Here is an 18348-nt window from a genome sequence, read left to right as displayed (position 1 = left end):
TCTTCGCCTGGCACGTCCTCGCCACTCACTCTCAACTCCCTGGTGAGTCCATAGAAGACTTCTGGCGGGCCCTAATCCCACTCGTCCGGGACTGTGAATGTCAGGCCGTTACGCCCACTGAACGTTCCATTCTTCCTATGCGCGATGCGTTTGTAACGGGGATTGGGTCGGACCTCATACATCAAAGGCTGCTAGAAGGGGCCACGCTCGACCTAGCTGAAACTAAAAAGCTAGCAGTCTCCATGACGGTCGCCTCACGTAATGCTCAGGCCTTCCCCTGCAGCCGCGCGGCCACCCCTCCTATCCCTCGTGGACCCCACAGATGGCTGCCCCAGCTGGGGCTTTACCCAGCTAGTACGCCTGCGCCACACGCCAACCCGCACAATCCGGGGGTCCCCAATGTCACTGCTGCGGCCAGCAGAAGCACCCCAGCACTGCCATTTGCAAGGCTTGTGGCAAAAAGTGGCACTTCACCGTGGTGTGCCAGACCCGCACAGTTGCTGCTATCGCCCCCTCCCCCCTGACCTACACACAATGGGCACCACCATCTTCGTCCCAGACCAGGCGCGGCCAGTGGGTGCCGCCATCTTCACATCCTGGGGCCACGCGCGACCAGTGGGCGCTGCCATCTCCCCCCCCCCTCAGTCCACGTGCGGCCCATGGGCACCGCCATCTTGTCCAGCCCTGCAATGTACGGCCAATGGGCGCCACCATCTTGTCCAGGCCCACAACGTGTGGCCCATTGGTACCGCCGTTTTGTCCCCCGAAGGATCTTCAGGTGCTGTCATCTTGTCTTCCCCATGGGGCATGGACGCCGACAGCATTCCACGACCTGGGCCCCCCACGCTCTCCATCTTCTGACGCCAGTAATGACCGACCGCAGCTCGCCTCAGTGACAATCGATCAGTCTCGTCCGCACAACCTGGCCACCGCTTCGACCAGTGTGAGAATCAATGGTCACATGACCTCTTGCCTGCTGGACTCCGGGAGCACCGAAAGCTTCATCCACCCGGATACGGTAAGGTGCTGCTCCCGCGCGGTCCACCCCGCCAATCAAAGAATCTCCCTGGCCTCCGGATCCCATTCCGTCGCAATCCGGGGGTTCTGCACGGTCACTCTCATGGTCCAGGGCGTAGAATTCAGTGGCTTCCACCTCTACGTCCTTCCTAATCTCTGCGCTGCACTACTACTAGGCCTGGACTTCCAGTGTAATCTCGAGAGCCTTACCCTCAAATTCGGCGGGCCCCTACCACCCCTCACTGTATGCGGCCTCGCGACCCTAAAGGTCAGCCACCCTCCCTCTTTGCCAATCTAACTCCGGATTGCAAACCCGTCGCCACCAGGAGCAGACGGTACAGCATGCAGGACAAGACCTTCATCAGGTCCGAGGTCCAGCATCATCTTCGGGAAGGCATCATCGAGGCCAGCAACAGCCCCTGGAGAACCCAAGTGGTAGTCGTTAAAACTGGGGAGAAACACAGAATGGTCGTGGACTACAGTCAGACCATCAATCGGTACACGCAGCTCGACGCGTACCCCCTCCCACGCATATCTGATATGGTCAATCAGATTGGCAGTACCGGGTCTTCTCAACGATAGACCTCAAATCCGCCTACCACCAGCTCCCCATTCGTAAATCAGACCATCCATACACTGCCTTCGAGGCAGGCGGTCGCCTGTATCACTTCCTCAGGGTTCCCTTCGGCGTCATGAATGGGGTCTCGGTCTTCCAAAGGGAGATGGACCGAACGGTACGGTTTGCGGGCCACCTTCCAGTACCTAGACAACGTCACCATCTGCGGCCACGATCAGCAGGACCACGACACCAACCTTGCCAAATTCCTCCACACCGCCACTCTCCTCAACCTCACCTACAACAAGGAGAAGTGTGTGTTCAGCACCAACCGCTTCGCCATCCTCGGCTATGTGGTCCAGAACGGAATTCTGGGGAATGATCCCGACCGTATGCGCCCCCTCATGGAGCTTCCCCTCCCCCACTGCCCCAAGACCCTCAAACGCTGCCTGAGGTTCTTCTCCTACTACGCCCAGTGGGTCCCAAACTATGCGCACAAGGCCCGCCCACTCATTCAGTCCATCCACTTTCCCCTTACAGGCCTTCGCCCGTATCAGAGCTGATATAGCCAAGGCCGGGGTGCACGCAGTAGACAAGACACTGCCCTTCCAAGTAGAAAGCGACGCATCAGATGTCGCCCTCGCCGCCACTCTAAATCAGGCAGGCAGACCGTGGCATTCTTTTTCCGCACCCTTCATGCCTCAGAAATTCGGCACTCGTCCGTCGAAAAAGAGGCCCAAGCTATCGTTGAAGCTGTGCGGCATTGGAGGCATTACCTGGCCGGCAGGAGATTCACTCTCCTCACTGACCAACAGTCGGTAGCCTTCATGTTTAACAACACGCAGCGGGGCAAGATCAAAAACAATAAAATCTTGCAGTGGAGAATCGAGCTCTCCATCTACAATTATGAGATTTTGTATCGCCCTGGCAAACTCAGCGAGCCCCCAGAAGCCCTATCCCAAGTACATGTGCCAGCGCACAAGTAGACCGACTCCGGGCCCTACACGACAGCCTTTATCACCCAGGGGTCACATGAGTGTACCACCTTGTCAAGTCTCGCAATCTGCCCTACTCCATCGAGGAAGTACGGACAGTCACCAGGGACTGCCAGGTCTGTGCGGAGTGCAGGCCGGACCGTGCGCGCCTGGTGAATGCCTCCCGCCCCAGCGTGGATTTCAAAGGGCCCCTCCCCCCCACCGACCGAAACACGTATATTCTCAGTGTGGTCGATGAGTACGCCAGATTCCCCTTTGCCATCCCATGCCCCGATATGACGTCTACCACTGTTATCAAAGCCCTAAACACAATCTTCGCTCTGTTCGGTTTCCCTGCATTCATCCAAAGTGACAGGGGATCCTCATTCATGAATGATGAGCTGCGTCAGTTCCTGCTCAGCAGGGGTATTGCCTCCAGCAGGACGACCAGCTATAATCCCCGGGGAAACGGGCAGGTAGAGAGGGAGAACGTGACGGTATGGGAGGCCGTCCAACGTCCTACGGTCCAGGAACCTCCCAGCCTCTCGCTGGCAGGAGGTCCGCCCTGATGCACTACACTCCATCCGGTCACTACTGTGCACCGCTACGAATAACACACCCCATGAGCGTCTTTTTGCCTTCCCCAGGAAGTCCACATCCGGGGTGTCACTCCCGACTTGGCTCGCAGCTCCAGGACCGGTCCTCCACCTCCGGGAAGAACCTACTCATACGGTTTCTCATTAAGTGGGCTCTATATACCACTTTTAGTTGCGTCAGGCTGAGCCTTGCGCACGTGGAGGTGGAGTTGACCCTATGCAGTGCTTCGCTCCAGAGTCCCCACCCTATCTCCATCCCCAGGTCGTCCTCCCATTTCCTTCTTGTTGCGTCCAGTACGGTGTCGTCCCTATCTACCAGTCGGTCATACATGTCACTACAGTTCCCTTTCTGTAGGATACTTGCGTCCAGTAGGTCTTCCAGTAGTGTCCGTCGTGGCGGTTGTGGGTATGTCCTTGTCTCCTTTCGTAGGAAGTTTTTGAGCTGCAGGTACCGTAGCTCGTTCCCCCCAGCTAGCTGAAATTTCTCTGTCAGTTCGTCCAGTGTTGCGATCCTGTCGTCCGTGTATAGGTCCTTGACTGTCAGTGTCCCCCCGTCCTGCCTCCACCTTTTGAAGGTGGCGTCAGTCAGTGCTGGTGTGAACCTATGGTTGTTGCAGATGGGAGCCCTGTTCGACATTTTGGTCAGGCCAAGTTGCTGCCGCAGTTGGTTCCAGGATTGGAGGGTGGCTGTCACCACTGGGCTGCTGGAGTGTTTTTTGGGTGGGGATGGGAGTGCTGCCGTGGCGAGGGCCCGGAGGGAGGTTCCCATGCAGGAGGCCTCCTCCGCACGCACCCACTCAGCTTCTGGCTCCTGGATCCATCCCCTTACTCGCTCGGCTGTTGCTGCCCAGTGGTAGAATTGTAGATTCGGGAGGGCTAGCCCTCCCCTGGTTTTTGTTTTTTGTAAGACCTTCTTTGGGATCCTAGCATTTTTACCCCCCCATACGAACGCCATGATGAGTTTGTCCAGCGCTTTGAAAAAGGCCTTGGGGATGTAGATCGGAATGGATCTAAACAGGAAGAGGAACCTGGGCAGTACGTTCATTTTGATCGTCTGAACTCTCCCCGCGAGGGAGAGCGGGAGTGTGTTCCATCTTTGCAGGTCCTTTTTAACTTCCTCCGTCAGGCTGGTGAGGTTCCATTTGTGGATCCCTTTCCAGTCATGGGCTATTTGGATCCCCAGGTAGCGGAATTTATGTCGGGCTTGTTTGAACGGCAGCCCCTTTAGTGCTGCCCCCTCCCCCCCTTGCGGGTGTACTGGGAAGATCTCACTTTTGCTCATGTTGAGTTTGTAGCCCGAGAAGGCTCCAAACTCTTTCAGGAGCGCGATGATTCCGTCCATACTGCTTTGTGGGTCCGAGATATAGAGGAGCGAGACGGATTTTATTAATGTGGAGGGACTTGAAGCCTCCGAGTGTAGAGACTTGGGTTAACGACATGGCTGGGTTTCTCAGCCTCGAGAAAATAAAGTTTGCCTTAAGAGGGATTACACTAGGGTTCTCTCGGAGGTGGCAGCCGTTCATTGACTTTCTCGGGGAAAATTAAAATGTCAGCTGCAGCAGCAATCCGTGGGGGGTGGGGTTGGGGGGGTGAGTGCTTCATTGGGATGGTGTGGGAAGACTGCGTCGCGTGGGGTAATGTCGGGTTAATTGTTATTGTATATTCTCTTTTTACACTATGTTAATGTTCACTCTAGTTTGTTTTGTTATTATTGTTTGTTATTATTGTTACTACAGTTTTATTATGAAAAATTCTGCAAAACCTTAATAAAAATACTTTTTTAAAAAACCTTTGCTGCACTCCCTCTGGAGCAAGTAAGGAGACCAATACTTCACACAGTATTCTGGGTGTGGCCTCACCAAGGCCCTGTAGAATAGCAAGGAGATATCCCTATACTCGAATCCTCTCGCGATGAAGGCCAACATACCATTTGCCTTCTTTACCAGCTGCTTGTCCACACTGCTAACCTTCAGTGGCTGGTGTACGAAGACCCCCAGGTCTCATTGCACATTTTTCTCTCCTAATTTATGGCCATTCAGATAATAGTCTGCCTTCTTTTTTTTGCTACCATAGTGGATGACCTCACATGTATCAAAATCATACTGGATCTGCCATTCATTCGCCCACTCACTCAACTTGCCCAAATCACACTGAAGGATCTTGGCATCCTCCTCACAGTTCACCCTCCCACCCAACTTGGTGTCATCTGTAAATTTGAAATGATTATGTTTTGTTCCCTCATCAAACTCAATCTATATTGTGAATAGCTGGGGTCCGAGCACCAATCCTTGCGGTACCCCACTCATCACTACCTGTCAATTTGTAAAAGACCCATTAATTCCTACTCTTTGTTCCCTGTCTGCCAACCAGTTTCCATCCAACGCAATACATTGCCCCCTAATCACATGCACTTTAGTTTTACACGCTAACCTCTCACGTGGGACTTTGTCAAAAGCCTTCTCAAAATCCAAATACACTACATCCACTGGTTCCCCCTTGTCAAGTCTACTAAATACGTCCTCGAAAAATTCCAGTAGATTTGTCAAGCATGATTTCCTCCTTAAACCCATGCCGACTCTGTCCGATCCTGCAAATGTTTTCTCAGTGCTCAGCTATGAAATCCTTGATAATGGATTCTAGAATTACCGAAGTCAGGCTTATTGGTCTATAATTCCCTGTTTTCTCTCCACCTCCTTTTTTAATCGACATCATTAATTTAATAATCTTTATTGTCACAAATTACATTATCACAGCAATTAAGTTACTGTGAAAAGCCCCTAGTTGCCACAGTCCAGCGCCTGTTCGGGTGCACAGAGGGAAAATTCAGAATGTCCAAATTACATAACAGCACATCTTTCGGGACTTGTGGGAGGAAACCAGAGCACCCGGAGGAAACCCACGCAGACACGGGGTGAACTTGCAGACTCCACAACAGAGTGCCCCAAGCCGGGAATCAAACCTGGGAGCCTGGAGCAGTGAAGCAACAGTGCTACCCCCTGTGCTGCCATGAATACATAAACACTGAACCAATAAAGCCACATCTGTCTTGACTAAAACTATGGAGACTTGCTCAGTTAGAGACTGAAATGCAGTGCATGCTGGACATGTTGCAGAAACAAGCAAAAGTGTTATGGTCCACAAAACAGCAAGCAGAGTTTGAGAAATTGAAGGACATGTTAGTAACCAAACCGGTGCTGGCCACCCCAGACTTTTCCAGATCATTGAAAACAGCCACAGATGCCAGTGAGCTGGGGTGGGGCAGTGCTTCTACAACATGATGCAAGGATAGAGGGGCCAGTGGGATAGCTTTTGAAAAATCTAAGTCCATGCCATAGAAAGTATTCCAGTGTTGGAAAGGAAGCCTTAGCCTTGCTCCTGACCCTTCAGCACTTTGAAGTACTGACATGACAATTGTCGAAGCTTAGATTATACAGTTCATAACCCTATAGAAAAAGTTTCTAACACTGATTTATGTGTTGAATAACTCTAAAAGAATGAAAGATCAGGTTATAGAGAGGATAGTACGCAAGAGTTCTTCCAATTTTTCACTGTTACTATTTTTGATCCATGGATAAGCATCTTTCAGTCAAGCAGCATAAGTGAGAAGTTACAGAGGGAACACTCTGCTCAGACTTGTCACCATCAGAGAGAGATGGCACGGGTCTCTGTTTTATTGGTCCAAAAGACCGTACTCTGCCAGGGTGTAGAGAACAGGAATGAATAGACTGCAAAACCGTGACCGACTGCAAACAAAGACATGAACCTTGTCTCTCCAGAAAGGCCTGTGAGTGCTGTATTGCTGAACCTGCAGAGACCCGAGTGAACCTACAATAAAACAGTGAACTAAAAGCAAAGTTTGAAAAGTAGCAACGTTCTAGAAACTAACATCTTAACAAAGGCAAGTCGTTTTTTGTTTTTTTATGTTTTTTTAAAACCCCCTTCATCCATGTGGGTCTGTCTTGTGTACGTGCACCTGTCTGACCCTGCCACAGTTTTCAAAGTGTGCTGTCTTTAAAACTTACAGAGGGTAAGGGGGGGGGGGTAAAATTAAATAGAATATAGTTAACAAGTTATATTTGCAGCATATTAAACAGTCAAGTTTTTAATTTACAAACCTGGTGATGTAACTATTGCTCCCAAGGGCCAAAGACGTCACGTATTTTTCAAAATTAGAAATTCACCAGTGTTATACTTCTGGGTAGGAAGTGACTACACACTAGCCAGGGTGTCAAGACTGCATCTGCCCCTGCATCGGATCCTTTCACTCACTTGTCTAAATCATACAAACATCTCTGCATCTTCCTCCATTCACCCTCATGTCATATTTATTGACATGTACATTATAGTACCCCACTAGTCACTGGCTGGGATCTCAAAAGCCTCAGCAAATCACATCCTTGTTCCTTTCATAATGCATCCTGCCCGTTTCTCCAAATGCTCGGTCATTAATTTATTATAATGGAGGAAATAGTGATGGTGGGGAGTCAAGTGGACGTAAAGAGAAAATTGAATGTGGTTAAGTACAAGAAACTGTAACAAAAGAAAAAAGTATATTTAAGGCAGTCAGATTGCTGTGCAGTAATATTTATGGCTTAACTAAATAGCTAGGGATTTTCTGACTTCATCAACTACCTACTGCAGTAGGTAGTACCAATTTGATAGTCCCTTCAAATAGCTGGCATCAGCAAGTGAATGGCCTTGTGCTACAGCCTCCGATATCCTGCACTGTTTGCAGCCAAGGTTGATTCAACCACTTGCTGAAGCTAACAGCTGGATTGCAATGCTGTCCAAACTCACATACAAGAGACCACCTACATGTCATCCCACAACATTGATAACCATGATGCAGAAGCAGCATCAAGATTCCCAATTCTTATCCTACTCTTGCTGCAGAGAATGGTCCCCATGCATATTGAAGCACCATTGTGCTCCCACTTTCCTCAAGTACAAGAGGGCCTGACTTTTGCTATTTCATGGTCACAGCAAAACACAAGGAACGTTTGTCTCAGGTTGGTTTATTTTTATTGTTTACAGTTCAATTTCATTACATTGAGAAGCAACAGCTCTTGGCCTCTTCAGGAACACTGCAGCCACCACCAGCAGGGACAGAGACAGCATCATTAAGCCAATGGATACTCCTTGCAGAACCCAAGAAGGAGATTCAGCAGCACCTAGTGAGAGATTAGAAGACATGATATTTGAGGACATGATATTTGAGAAGAGTTGACAGGTGACCTATTGAAAAGGCTCTACGTACCATTTGCTTCATGCAGTTTCTTTGACTGGAGACTCTCATCTTCCAGGAAAATTGGACCAGGAGAACTCACTAATGTTCCCTCGTAGTCATTGATACTCCTGCGTCGTCTCTCTATTGGAAAGAGATGCTTAGACAGTTCTAACCCAATTCCAACTAGTCTCCCAAGAGGGAGAACTAACGCCGCATGCGATCCTCAAGTGAGGATAGCAAAAGATACAGGTGTAATAGCCAAACAATCTTACCCCAATGTTACATTTCAGTTTCTACTTTAAACTGTCTACACTCCTGTATTGATGATGATACTCGAAAACAAAACATCTTTTACATGCAGGGAATAAATTCAGAATTCAGCAAGAGGGATGAAGACAGGCCTAAAGAAAGCCTCCTTTCATTGATTAAAGACTGTTCAGAGGGGGAAACCTGGTTTAGCACAGTGGGCTAAACAGCTGGCTAAGGCACTAAAAGGCCAGCAGTGTGGGTACAATTCCCATGCCAGCCTCCCCAAACAGGTGCCAGAATGTGTCGACTGGGGGCTTTTCACAGTAACTTCATTGAAGTCTACTGTGATAATAAGTGATTATTATTAAACACATATCCTTTCAAAATGCTTTGATCCTGACTCAGTAGAAATTGATAACTCACTTGGGCCACATTTGGGTGAACAGTCATCCTGACTAGAGGGTGAACAGACTTCAGCATTGCAGTGTAGGTAAACCTGAAAAGGGAAATGGTTATTTTAGGGAGAGCTTCATTTAGCTGGATGATCGGTTAAGAGAGAGTGTATTTTTGTTACCTTTCTAGTGAGAGGTTGCTCCAACTTTCCATCCAAGAAAACAAAGGTCTTCACTTCAAACCGCTTGTGATGTGTTGGGAACTTCAGGCCAGAAAACACACCCATTGGGTGTAGAAGAGTCTGATAATAATCACCTTCATAGGGACACCTGTTACCAATAGAGGGAGGTTAACCCTTCTTTTCAATGAAGTATTTTCCAATCAGTTCACTCCATTGTTCTAGGCTGGCTCTCAAATTCATGTGGAATAATACTGTTCATACCTGACTGAGACAAGGAGGAACTACTTCTCCCAGAGGGTGGTGAATGTGGGGAACTCACTGCCTCAGGTGGTGTAGTGTAATTGGAGCCATTAAATGGCTTCAAAAAGACAGACATATTTATGATTTTAAAAATAGGTAAAAAAGGATATGGGGGGGGGGGCGGGGGGGAGAAACAGAAAGATCTGCCATGATCTATTAAATGGCCTAATTGCCTTAGTTTGCTCCTAATTGCTATGTTAGCTAGAGTCAAAAAGTGTTGAATTGTATGAAACTATCACAAAATGGGGTAGTTGGATTTAACAAACTTTTTGCTGCACTCAATCCTGAGTGTAGAAGGAGGCCATTCAAACACTTCTTTGGATATAGGATATATAAATGCATAGAAGGATAGAAGATTTGTGTTCAGACATATGTCAATATCACCTCATAAAGGGACTGTTCCTGTGCTGGTCTGTAGGCCCACTCCTGTAATCCCATAACACCTACCTAACATTCAACACTAGCATGGCCAATCCACCAAACCAACATCTTGTGCGGATACAGTTTACTAAAGGTGGATATGGAACCTACGTCCCCAACACCAAGAGGCAGTGCTAACCACTTCACTGTGCTGCCCTCATTAAGAGTCATCGTTCCTGAAGAATGTAGCCAGGAGTGATCATGGACCACATGTTTCCATCTCACCCAATAGCAGAGCTTCTGGAAGATATTGCTGGCTTGTCCAATGGTGTGAACTCATTGACAGTTGTATTGGTTCCTGAAGGGAGGCCATGATCAAAAGAAACAAGAGGCTAGTGTGACTCATTTGACTGAAAGGATTCAGTTGCCAGAAACACTAATAATATGTCTAGAGTTAGAGTTTATGGCCACTGATGCAACGGGAAGAGAGATCAGAATAAAGTCTCATTATATATTTTCCTTAAAATGGGCAGCATGGTTGCAGATGCTTCACAGCTCCAGGGTCCCAGGTTCAATTCCCGCTTGGGTCAGTGTGCAGAGTCTGCACGTTCTCCCTGTGTAGTTTCCTCCAAGTGCTTCGGTTACCTCTCGAGTCCCAAAAGATAGGCTGTTAGCAATTTTGGACATTCGGAATTCTCCCACGGTGTACCCGAACAGGTGCCAGAATGTGGCGACTAGAGGCTTTTTACAGTAACTTCATTGCAGTGTTAATGCTAATGTAAGCCTACTTGTGACATCATCATCAATTGTCTAAAACTGTTAGCTTTACCATTTATACTTACCCATCCACCAGTAGGCTCCATTGCACCTCATGGTCAGGGGCAGGAACAGGAGTTGCCCAGCAGTCATGCAGCCTCAGGACAATCATTGGGTCAGTGCGATCCAGGACACAAACCTCCACAAACACTGGTTCCTGAAGGATTCGCCGAATGGGGTAGTCACTATCCACATACCAGGAACTGTAATCACCACCTGAGGGGCAGACACAAGAACCAGTCACTCCCTGTATGGATACATCCCCACTGCTTCCATAAACCATTACCCAGGCCAGCTCTACCTTTTGCTATTCGCAATTCCAGTTCCAGAATCCCATCTTCAGAAGCAGGAGGTGGAGGAGAAACAGTGTAAACGGTGACATTGATCAGCAAACCAGTCTCTTGACTCCCTGTGTATTTGCACTGGACATGCAGGCTGCAGAGAGACAGAAGTAGTTGGAGCTTCATTCAGTCACACGTCCCCTCCCAATACCAACATCTCCCACCATACCCCTACCTGAAGGTGCTGTCCCGAGTTATTGAACCCAGCTTCCCAGTCTGAATCATCCTCTTCCCAAAGACATCGGTTTCATATATCAAGGATCCATCTTCCTCCTGCAATGAGGCTGTTTTAATAAGAAGCTGACTCATTTAGTGGGAAAATGCTTTGACCCTTCAATACTCACCCGCTTGCTGGAGCCACAAGAGGTAATTGGAAAGTGGAAAGTCACAAATTGGGCAGTGGTTAGTTTAGGCTTGCACTCAGCCTCTTGTCCATCCTTCACATACAGAGATGACAGGTTGAGGGCAGGACGGGTCAGGTTGCTGGAGATCACGATGAGGAACTGACCATCAGCTGTGCACACTGCAAAGAGAGAAAAATCATTGCCACTGCTCCTATTGGTGGTCAGGGACCTCAGATCATTGAGAAACGGTATCTTAAAAAGCCACAAACAGCTCTTTAATTGGAGGAGCACACAACAGGAATGTCAGGCATTGGCATCAATTTGATTTATTGTCACATGCACTTAAGTACAGTGAAAACTATTTTTCTGCAGTTGAGGGAACGTACACAGTACACAAAAGAATCATCAACAGAGAACATTGACAAAGTGAACAAATACATGAGCAAGAGAGCAGAGAAATAAATTAGTGAATTAGAAGAGATCAAAACCTTCCATTTATATTCTGAAACTATCCATTCTAATGCAATAACTCAACTGAACCATCAACAGTGCAGTGATGTACCACAGGCTACCACCAGCTCCACAAACCCCCTCGCCAAATCAGAGTCATTATTGATGATATTTGCTGCTTCCACCACCCTTGGGGCAAAGTGTTCCAGATCACACCTTAAAAATTTAGGAATATGTGGGGAACAAGCATTCCCACAAATGAAAAACAATCTACTTCCTCATGATTGTGAACACATTTACAGTCCTACCAAACAGCTAGTTGTAACATGTCACCATTTGATCACACTGCATGGAAGTTGGCAGCAAGAGACTGGTTGCTTTCCCCTCTGGAGACACTGGCCACAGTGAGGACTGTGCTACAATGCACAAGGGTCTGCTAGTTGCCTTTGCCATGAAAAATTTCCATTAATATAGTACATGCTGGCACAGTGGTTAGCACTGCTGCATCACAGCACCATGAACCCAGGCCCAGTTCCACCCGCAGGCGATCATCTTGTGTGGAGTTTGCACATTCTCCCCATGTCTGCAGGGGTTTACTCCAGGTGCTCTGGTTTCCTCCCACAGTCCAAAGACCTGCAGCTTCGGAGGATTGGACATGCTAAATTGTCCCTTTGTGTCCAAAAGGATAGGCAGGGTTACAGAATGGGGGCATGGGCCTAGGTGTGGTGTTCTTTCAGAGGGTGGCACAGATTCAGTGGGTCAAATGACCTCCATCTGCACTGTAGGCATTCTATGAGTCCAACCACTTGCTGCACAACAAATTCAATCCCTTGCCCCTAGATTTAAACTCAGTGTCCTCAGTCATTGCCATCAGATAGAGACACCAACTTGCTCTTTTACCTTATCTGGGACCAATCATATATACTTGAAATATCCTCCTTCCCCAGCTTCTTTGCTCAACCCCAATCTTGAGGCCAAAGATACCACAAGCTTTGCCCAATGCTCTCAAAAGTTCAGATTGATGCACATGCACTCCTCCACCAACCCTCCCAAGTGTTCCTGTAATCTTCAGAATCTAGCTCCGCCACCCACCCCTCCTCTCCCAAACTAAAATGCACCACCTCACTTATCATAAATGCAATCTCCCCTGTCTAGTTTGTTACAGCGAAGGCTGTTCTGTTTCCCATTATCCAGCACAATCTACCTAGATCACATCCACCACATTCCCTTCAACAACCAGCTGTCTAGCAGTGCAGGACAATTCCTTTAAAAAAAAAAACTCTCCTTACACCAACCAAAGCAAAGCTTCTAACAGAATTTCATAAATTCTTACCTCCCACTTAACACATGTCACTAGTACTGTTAAACCCTGAAGGAGGTTATATTCCAAGCTGTCATCTCCATACCTTGGGATGGAAGGATAATGTCCAAGCCCTTCACCATCTGCATCCCTACTTCCAACCTGGGCTGCAAGCTAACAACACAGATAACCTATCCATCCCAAGCAGAGTCAACATTTCGATTATCACACCATCCATTGCATCAGATTCCTCTCAATGAAACTATTCTAACCTTGCACCTTGTCCCCAAAAAGGCCCAGCACATTCCCATAGACACTTGGACTAATTGACCAACAGGGCAAAGAACATTTTAGACATAGAACAGTAGTACAGCACAGAACAGGCCCTCCGGCCCTCGATGTTGTGCCGAGCAATGATCACCCTACCTAAACCCACGTAACCCGTATACCCGTAACCCAACAATCCCCCCATTAACCTTACACTACGGGCAATTTAGCATGGCCAATCCACCTAACCCACACATCTTTGGACTGTGGGAGGAAACCGGAGCACCTGGAGGAAACCCACACACACACGGGGAGGACGTGCAGACTCCACACAGACAGTGACCCAGCCGGGAATCGAACCTGGGACCCTGGAGCTGTGAAGCATTGATGCTAACCACCATGCTACCGTGGCCAAGAAAGTTCCCCCGAACACAGAAGTTCAAAAATCCCTCCCCTCCTTACATTCAATTCACTCCCCACTTCTCATTTGCTCATCTCTACCCGAGATTCTCTAACACCGGTAGCACAGCCTCAGCTGCCTTCAATATGATAGCGGAATTCCTGGCGTTGGGAAGGTTAAACCCATCCCCACAACCCAGTTAGTTCATTCACTCCAGCTGAGGAATTCCCTCCATTCCTATTCTCCATTACACAGTGAGACAGCAACAAATCCCGGGATCAGTTCCCGATTTGCCAAGTTGGATTTTCTTCACTAGTCTCCCCCCTAGACCGGGGAGAGGGTTTGTTACCTGGACTCTTTCTCAGATTGTAGAAACAGGGATGGTGACTGGAGCTCTGCGGGTCAAAGCAGCAACCCTGGCGGCTGCACTCGGTACTGCTGACCCCGGAGTGACCGCACTCAAATCTCCAGCCTGGCTCTGGGACACAAACATCATTCCCGAGGAGTGGCAGCTGGGCTGAGAGTAAGGAGCCGGCCAGGAGGCAGAGAGAACAAACACCCAGCCAACGTCCCATCCTGGTTACTGAATCAGGATAATGACTTCCCCGAACACCAGCCCGTTTTATAGCCGGGAACACCCTCCAATCCCATTCCCACGGGTTACTCGGGAATGTAGTCAACATCTTTAATGAGCTCTAACTGTCAGCCTGTCTCCATTCCTGCTCCAAATGGCACTTTCACAAACTGGCACACTATTCTGTTCCAGGAGAGAAAGTTTAGCTGGATTGGAAAGTAAGATATAGGTAATTATATACTGTCATCACCATCTCCCTGTAGTACAGGGTAGGATTCCTAAGCCTCCAGGATTGGGTTGGATTGCCCAGGAATTCCGGATCAATCTCCAGGACAACGCGGTGTGCAACCCTGGAGAAAAATCATTGGGATTTTTTTTGCCAATTTCTTTAAACATTTCGATTGCAAAAGTTATTGATGTACAAAATATTGAAAAATATTTTGCGGGGAGAGGCTGTTTGTCTGACTGTCACAATTGTGTAATGAATCTTTTTGCTTTCCAAAAGGCGTAGGAAGGTGGTAGGTAACAAGGATAGATATGTTGGCCAATGAGCAGCTGGAGCCTGGGGGAACATCATCTGAGCAACTCCAGGAATATATTTAAGCACAGTTGGCAACACTGTAAGTAAATCAAAGAATTTCTACAGTGCAGAAAGACACCATTCGGCCCATCAAGTCCGCATTGACACTCTGAAAGAGCATCCGACTTATGCCCAACTCCTGCCCTCTACCCGTTTCCTAACATGTCCATCCCTGAACACTAAGGGGAAATTTAACATGGCCAATCTGCCTAACCTGCACATCTTTTGACTGTGCGAAGAAACCGGAACAGCCGGAGGAAACCCAAGCCAGCACAGGGAGAACTTGCAAACTCCACACAGATCTATTAAATCTCTTCTCAGCCTTCTTTGTCCAAAGAAAACAGTTCCAAACTTTCAGATCTATCCTCATAGCTACAGTTTTTTAATCCCTGGACTCATTCATCTGAATCTCCTCTGTGCAATGCCTTCCCATCCTTCCTCAGGTATGGCACCCAGAACTGGATGGCAAACTCCAAATGAGGCCTAAATAGTGTCTTATACAAGTTCAGCATAGCCTCTTTACTCTTAGACTCAATGTCCCATTAATAAAGCCTCAAATGCTATATGCTTCATGAACTGCTCTCTCAACCTGCCCTGCATCTTCAATGCCTTATGTACATATACACCGAGGGTCCTCTGTTCCTGCGCTGTGGGTGACTTATGAGGGCTGGGAATATTATTTTAAGACCCCAGAAGCAGCAAATGACTTTATTAAAGAGCACAAATTGGGGGAGAACTGAACTTTACTGGGACACAGAGGTGCTGGCACTTCAGAGTAACAGGTAGAGTGGAGGTTGGAGATTGGGCTTCCTGTTCCTCCCAAGTGGAGGGTTTTGTTGCTCGTTGTGCTTTCTCTTTAATTGCTCTGTTTTAGTAACCTTTGCTTTAGAGTCGCCAGGTATCTTTCTGATACCACCACGAGGTTCAACGCCAAGTGCTGATCAATAACTCAATACACCAGTTAGTAAGTTTGAAATCAATACACATTTATTATACACACAGTCAATCACTACTCATGCATAAACTCTACTTGCTAAACTATCACTACTACTAAAAGCCTATACTTAGCTTCGAATAGCCCACCAGGTCAGAGGAACAATGGCCTTTGTCCGGTTCTGATTCTGCTGGCTTCGAGCTGGTACGGAACAGTAGCTAGGAGCATCTATCTCATAGCGGGCGTTGATCTGAGACTTACTTGGTTGATGCAGCTGCTAGGCAGGTCTCTCCTCGTTGAGAGCCAAGGCCAAAAAGAACAAACTGAACTTGGGGACATTATCTTATAGGTCCCAGGGGTTTTGCGTCCTTTTGGACGGCCCCCAGACTTGGTCCCAATTAATTGGACCATGTCTCAATCATTCTTATCGATTTTCTCCAATACTGGAGTTGTTCCCTGATCGTTGGGCGGACCCTAGGTGTTCGTTGGCCTGCCCTTGTTCTAGCTCCCGCTGGCGCCGGGGAGTCTGGCTTGGTCTCAATTGTTTTAACGTTTCTTTTTGTCCCTGGAGATAGCCCATTAATATGTTAATGGCTATTAGTTTCAGTTCTGTCTGGGTTCTGCAAATCTTAATACACAGGAAACCTTGCACCTGCTTGTGTTCTATGTAGTTGTCCAATTTTCCCTACACTCCTTGCGAGTGTCCATTTTGAAATTGGGACGTGGCCACCCCAGGTGGCTACACTCCCTCCTGTGATCCTCAACACGAAGCGTGAAGGATCATATTACTGTGATGTCTGCGTCCTCTGACCAAGCGGGCACTCATGATTAGGCTCTACTCTGACCCTGACTATGCAATAAATTTATAACTAACAATTTTACATACACATCATCAGAACTCTAAGGGGGTGCTATGTCATTAAGGAAATGCATTACAAAACAAAAAATTGAAACCTCTAACTATCCTTAATAAAGTACTTTCACTTAAACCATTCAAAAATAATAACTTCCTAACTGTACAAATAGCAGCATCCAAATTTTCCACTGGTTTGGCAGTCAAACGCAGAGTTTTACATTTCTTTATTCCATAGACGATCACATTCCTTTATTCACAAACGAAGACACACAAACAAAAACAAATGTACTTTATTACATGTCAAGGAGTTCAGGGCTTGGTGGAAACCGAAAATCGGGGATCTTATTCTGTATACCGGAGTGCAAGAGCGGTAGGCTCTCCTTTGCCATTTCTTCATGCGGATGGTCTGCACGATGCTGCAGAGTATCGCCAATGCTCAAAGTGCTTTGACAACATATGAAAGGGAATACCATGTGATAAACTTATCGCGTGGTGGGAGTCAGACTCAATGTCATCATCTTCCCCAGACTGCCATACTCTTGTCTGTATAAGTTTTGCCAAAGCTGCATAGTGTGACTTGGGGTTCATCTCATCGTTCCTGATGAGCCTGAATGAGTTGTCGCGGTGCCATATTCGTGTGTCAAGTTCGGAGGTACTGGAGTTCAGTCCATCATCGTTGGGTGGTGGGTCTGGGTCTGGGGCTTTAATGTATGTGATCTCGAAGGGATTACTCGAATTGTTCTCAGAGTCACTGGGAGTGGGGCCTGCTGCAGGGGGATAGTATCGTGGTGTGCTGTGGCCGTCGTCAGTGTTTTCGCAGTCACTGCCGCTGTCGCTGCTGTCTGGGGGCGGGGAGAGGCCGAGTCATATGTCAGGGGGCAGAATCGAAGTCAGATCCGTGGATGGGCTGGACGGGCTGGGGGAGGGTAGGAATGCGTTTCCTGTGGGCGGGGCGAGTTAGTCTGCTGCGGTGAGCAGGACGTGGTGTGTGTGGTTGGACTGCGAGCCATAAGCCTTGAGCTGGTTAATATGAAACCACACAGACTTTTCATTGGGGTATTTTATTTTATACACGGAGGAGCTTACTTTGTCTGAAATGGAGTACGGACCTGAGTACTTGGGTGACAGGAATGTGCTGGGGTTGTAAAGGGATAGCATAACCTGCTGCCCTACTGAAAACTCAGTGGCATGCACTGTCTTGTCGAAACAAGCCGTGCTCTGTTTCCTTCTTGTGCCCAATCTTACTGCAGCTGCAAGTTGTGCCATTTTAACATTATCTATCAACTGTCGCACAGCGTTCCCATGGGTGAGAGCCGTCACTTCAGGGCTGGTCAAGTCTAATCCCAGTAAATATTCTGTGCCTTTCATGGGGCGTCCGTTCATGAGAGTGTGGGGGGTGTATCCTGTGGACGTGGATACCGTGTTACGTAAAAACATCAATGCAAATGGGAGAACTGAGTCCCAGGTGCTATTGTTCTGCTGAACCATTTTCCTAAGTGTGGCTTTTAGTGTCCTATGCATTCTTTCAACAATACCACTTGACTGGGGGTGGTACGCGATGTGAAAGTTTTGAGTAATGCCAAATATTGTGAGGACGTTTTTCATAACGCGTCCTGTAAAATGGGAGCCTTAG

At 47.9% G+C, this 18348-nt stretch overlaps 1 protein-coding gene across 1 annotated transcript; it reads right to left on the bottom strand.

The window, feature by feature from the left end:
* Positions 1-8148: 8148 nt before the first annotated feature.
* On the bottom strand, positions 8149-14352 carry LOC119953416 (zona pellucida sperm-binding protein 4-like). The gene is made up of 9 exons (XM_038777672.1): positions 14121-14352; positions 11355-11533; positions 11186-11283; positions 10971-11104; positions 10696-10885; positions 9194-9341; positions 9043-9115; positions 8401-8511; positions 8149-8314 (listed from the first exon to the last, which is right to left on the bottom strand). Exons 1-9 carry the CDS (start codon positions 14344-14346, stop codon positions 8172-8174), a joined length of 1302 nt encoding a protein of 433 aa, XP_038633600.1. The 5' UTR covers positions 14347-14352; the 3' UTR covers positions 8149-8171.
* Between the last annotated feature and the right edge of the window lie 3996 nt (positions 14353-18348).

The sequence above is a fragment of the Scyliorhinus canicula genome, chromosome 18 (assembly GCF_902713615.1).
Source record: "Scyliorhinus canicula chromosome 18, sScyCan1.1, whole genome shotgun sequence".
NCBI lineage: Eukaryota > Metazoa > Chordata > Chondrichthyes > Carcharhiniformes > Scyliorhinidae > Scyliorhinus > Scyliorhinus canicula.
Note: the sequence above shows the minus strand (reverse complement) of the source record. Positions and strands in the feature narration are given on the sequence as shown.

Bases quoted from the DNA above. Each gene is read 5' to 3' on its own strand.
- LOC119953416 (XM_038777672.1), bottom strand. From the start codon at position 14,346: ATGGGACGTTGGCTGGGTGTTTGTTCTCTCTGCCTCCTGGCCGGCTCC. The intron at 11,534-14,120 runs GTAACAAACCCT...CTCTCTTTGCAG, and splicing joins CAATCTGAGAAAGAGTCCAG to TGTGCACAGCTGATGGTCAG. The intron at 9,116-9,193 runs GTAACAAAAATA...TTCCCTTTTCAG, and splicing joins AGCAACCTCTCACTAGAAAG to GTTTACCTACACTGCAATGC.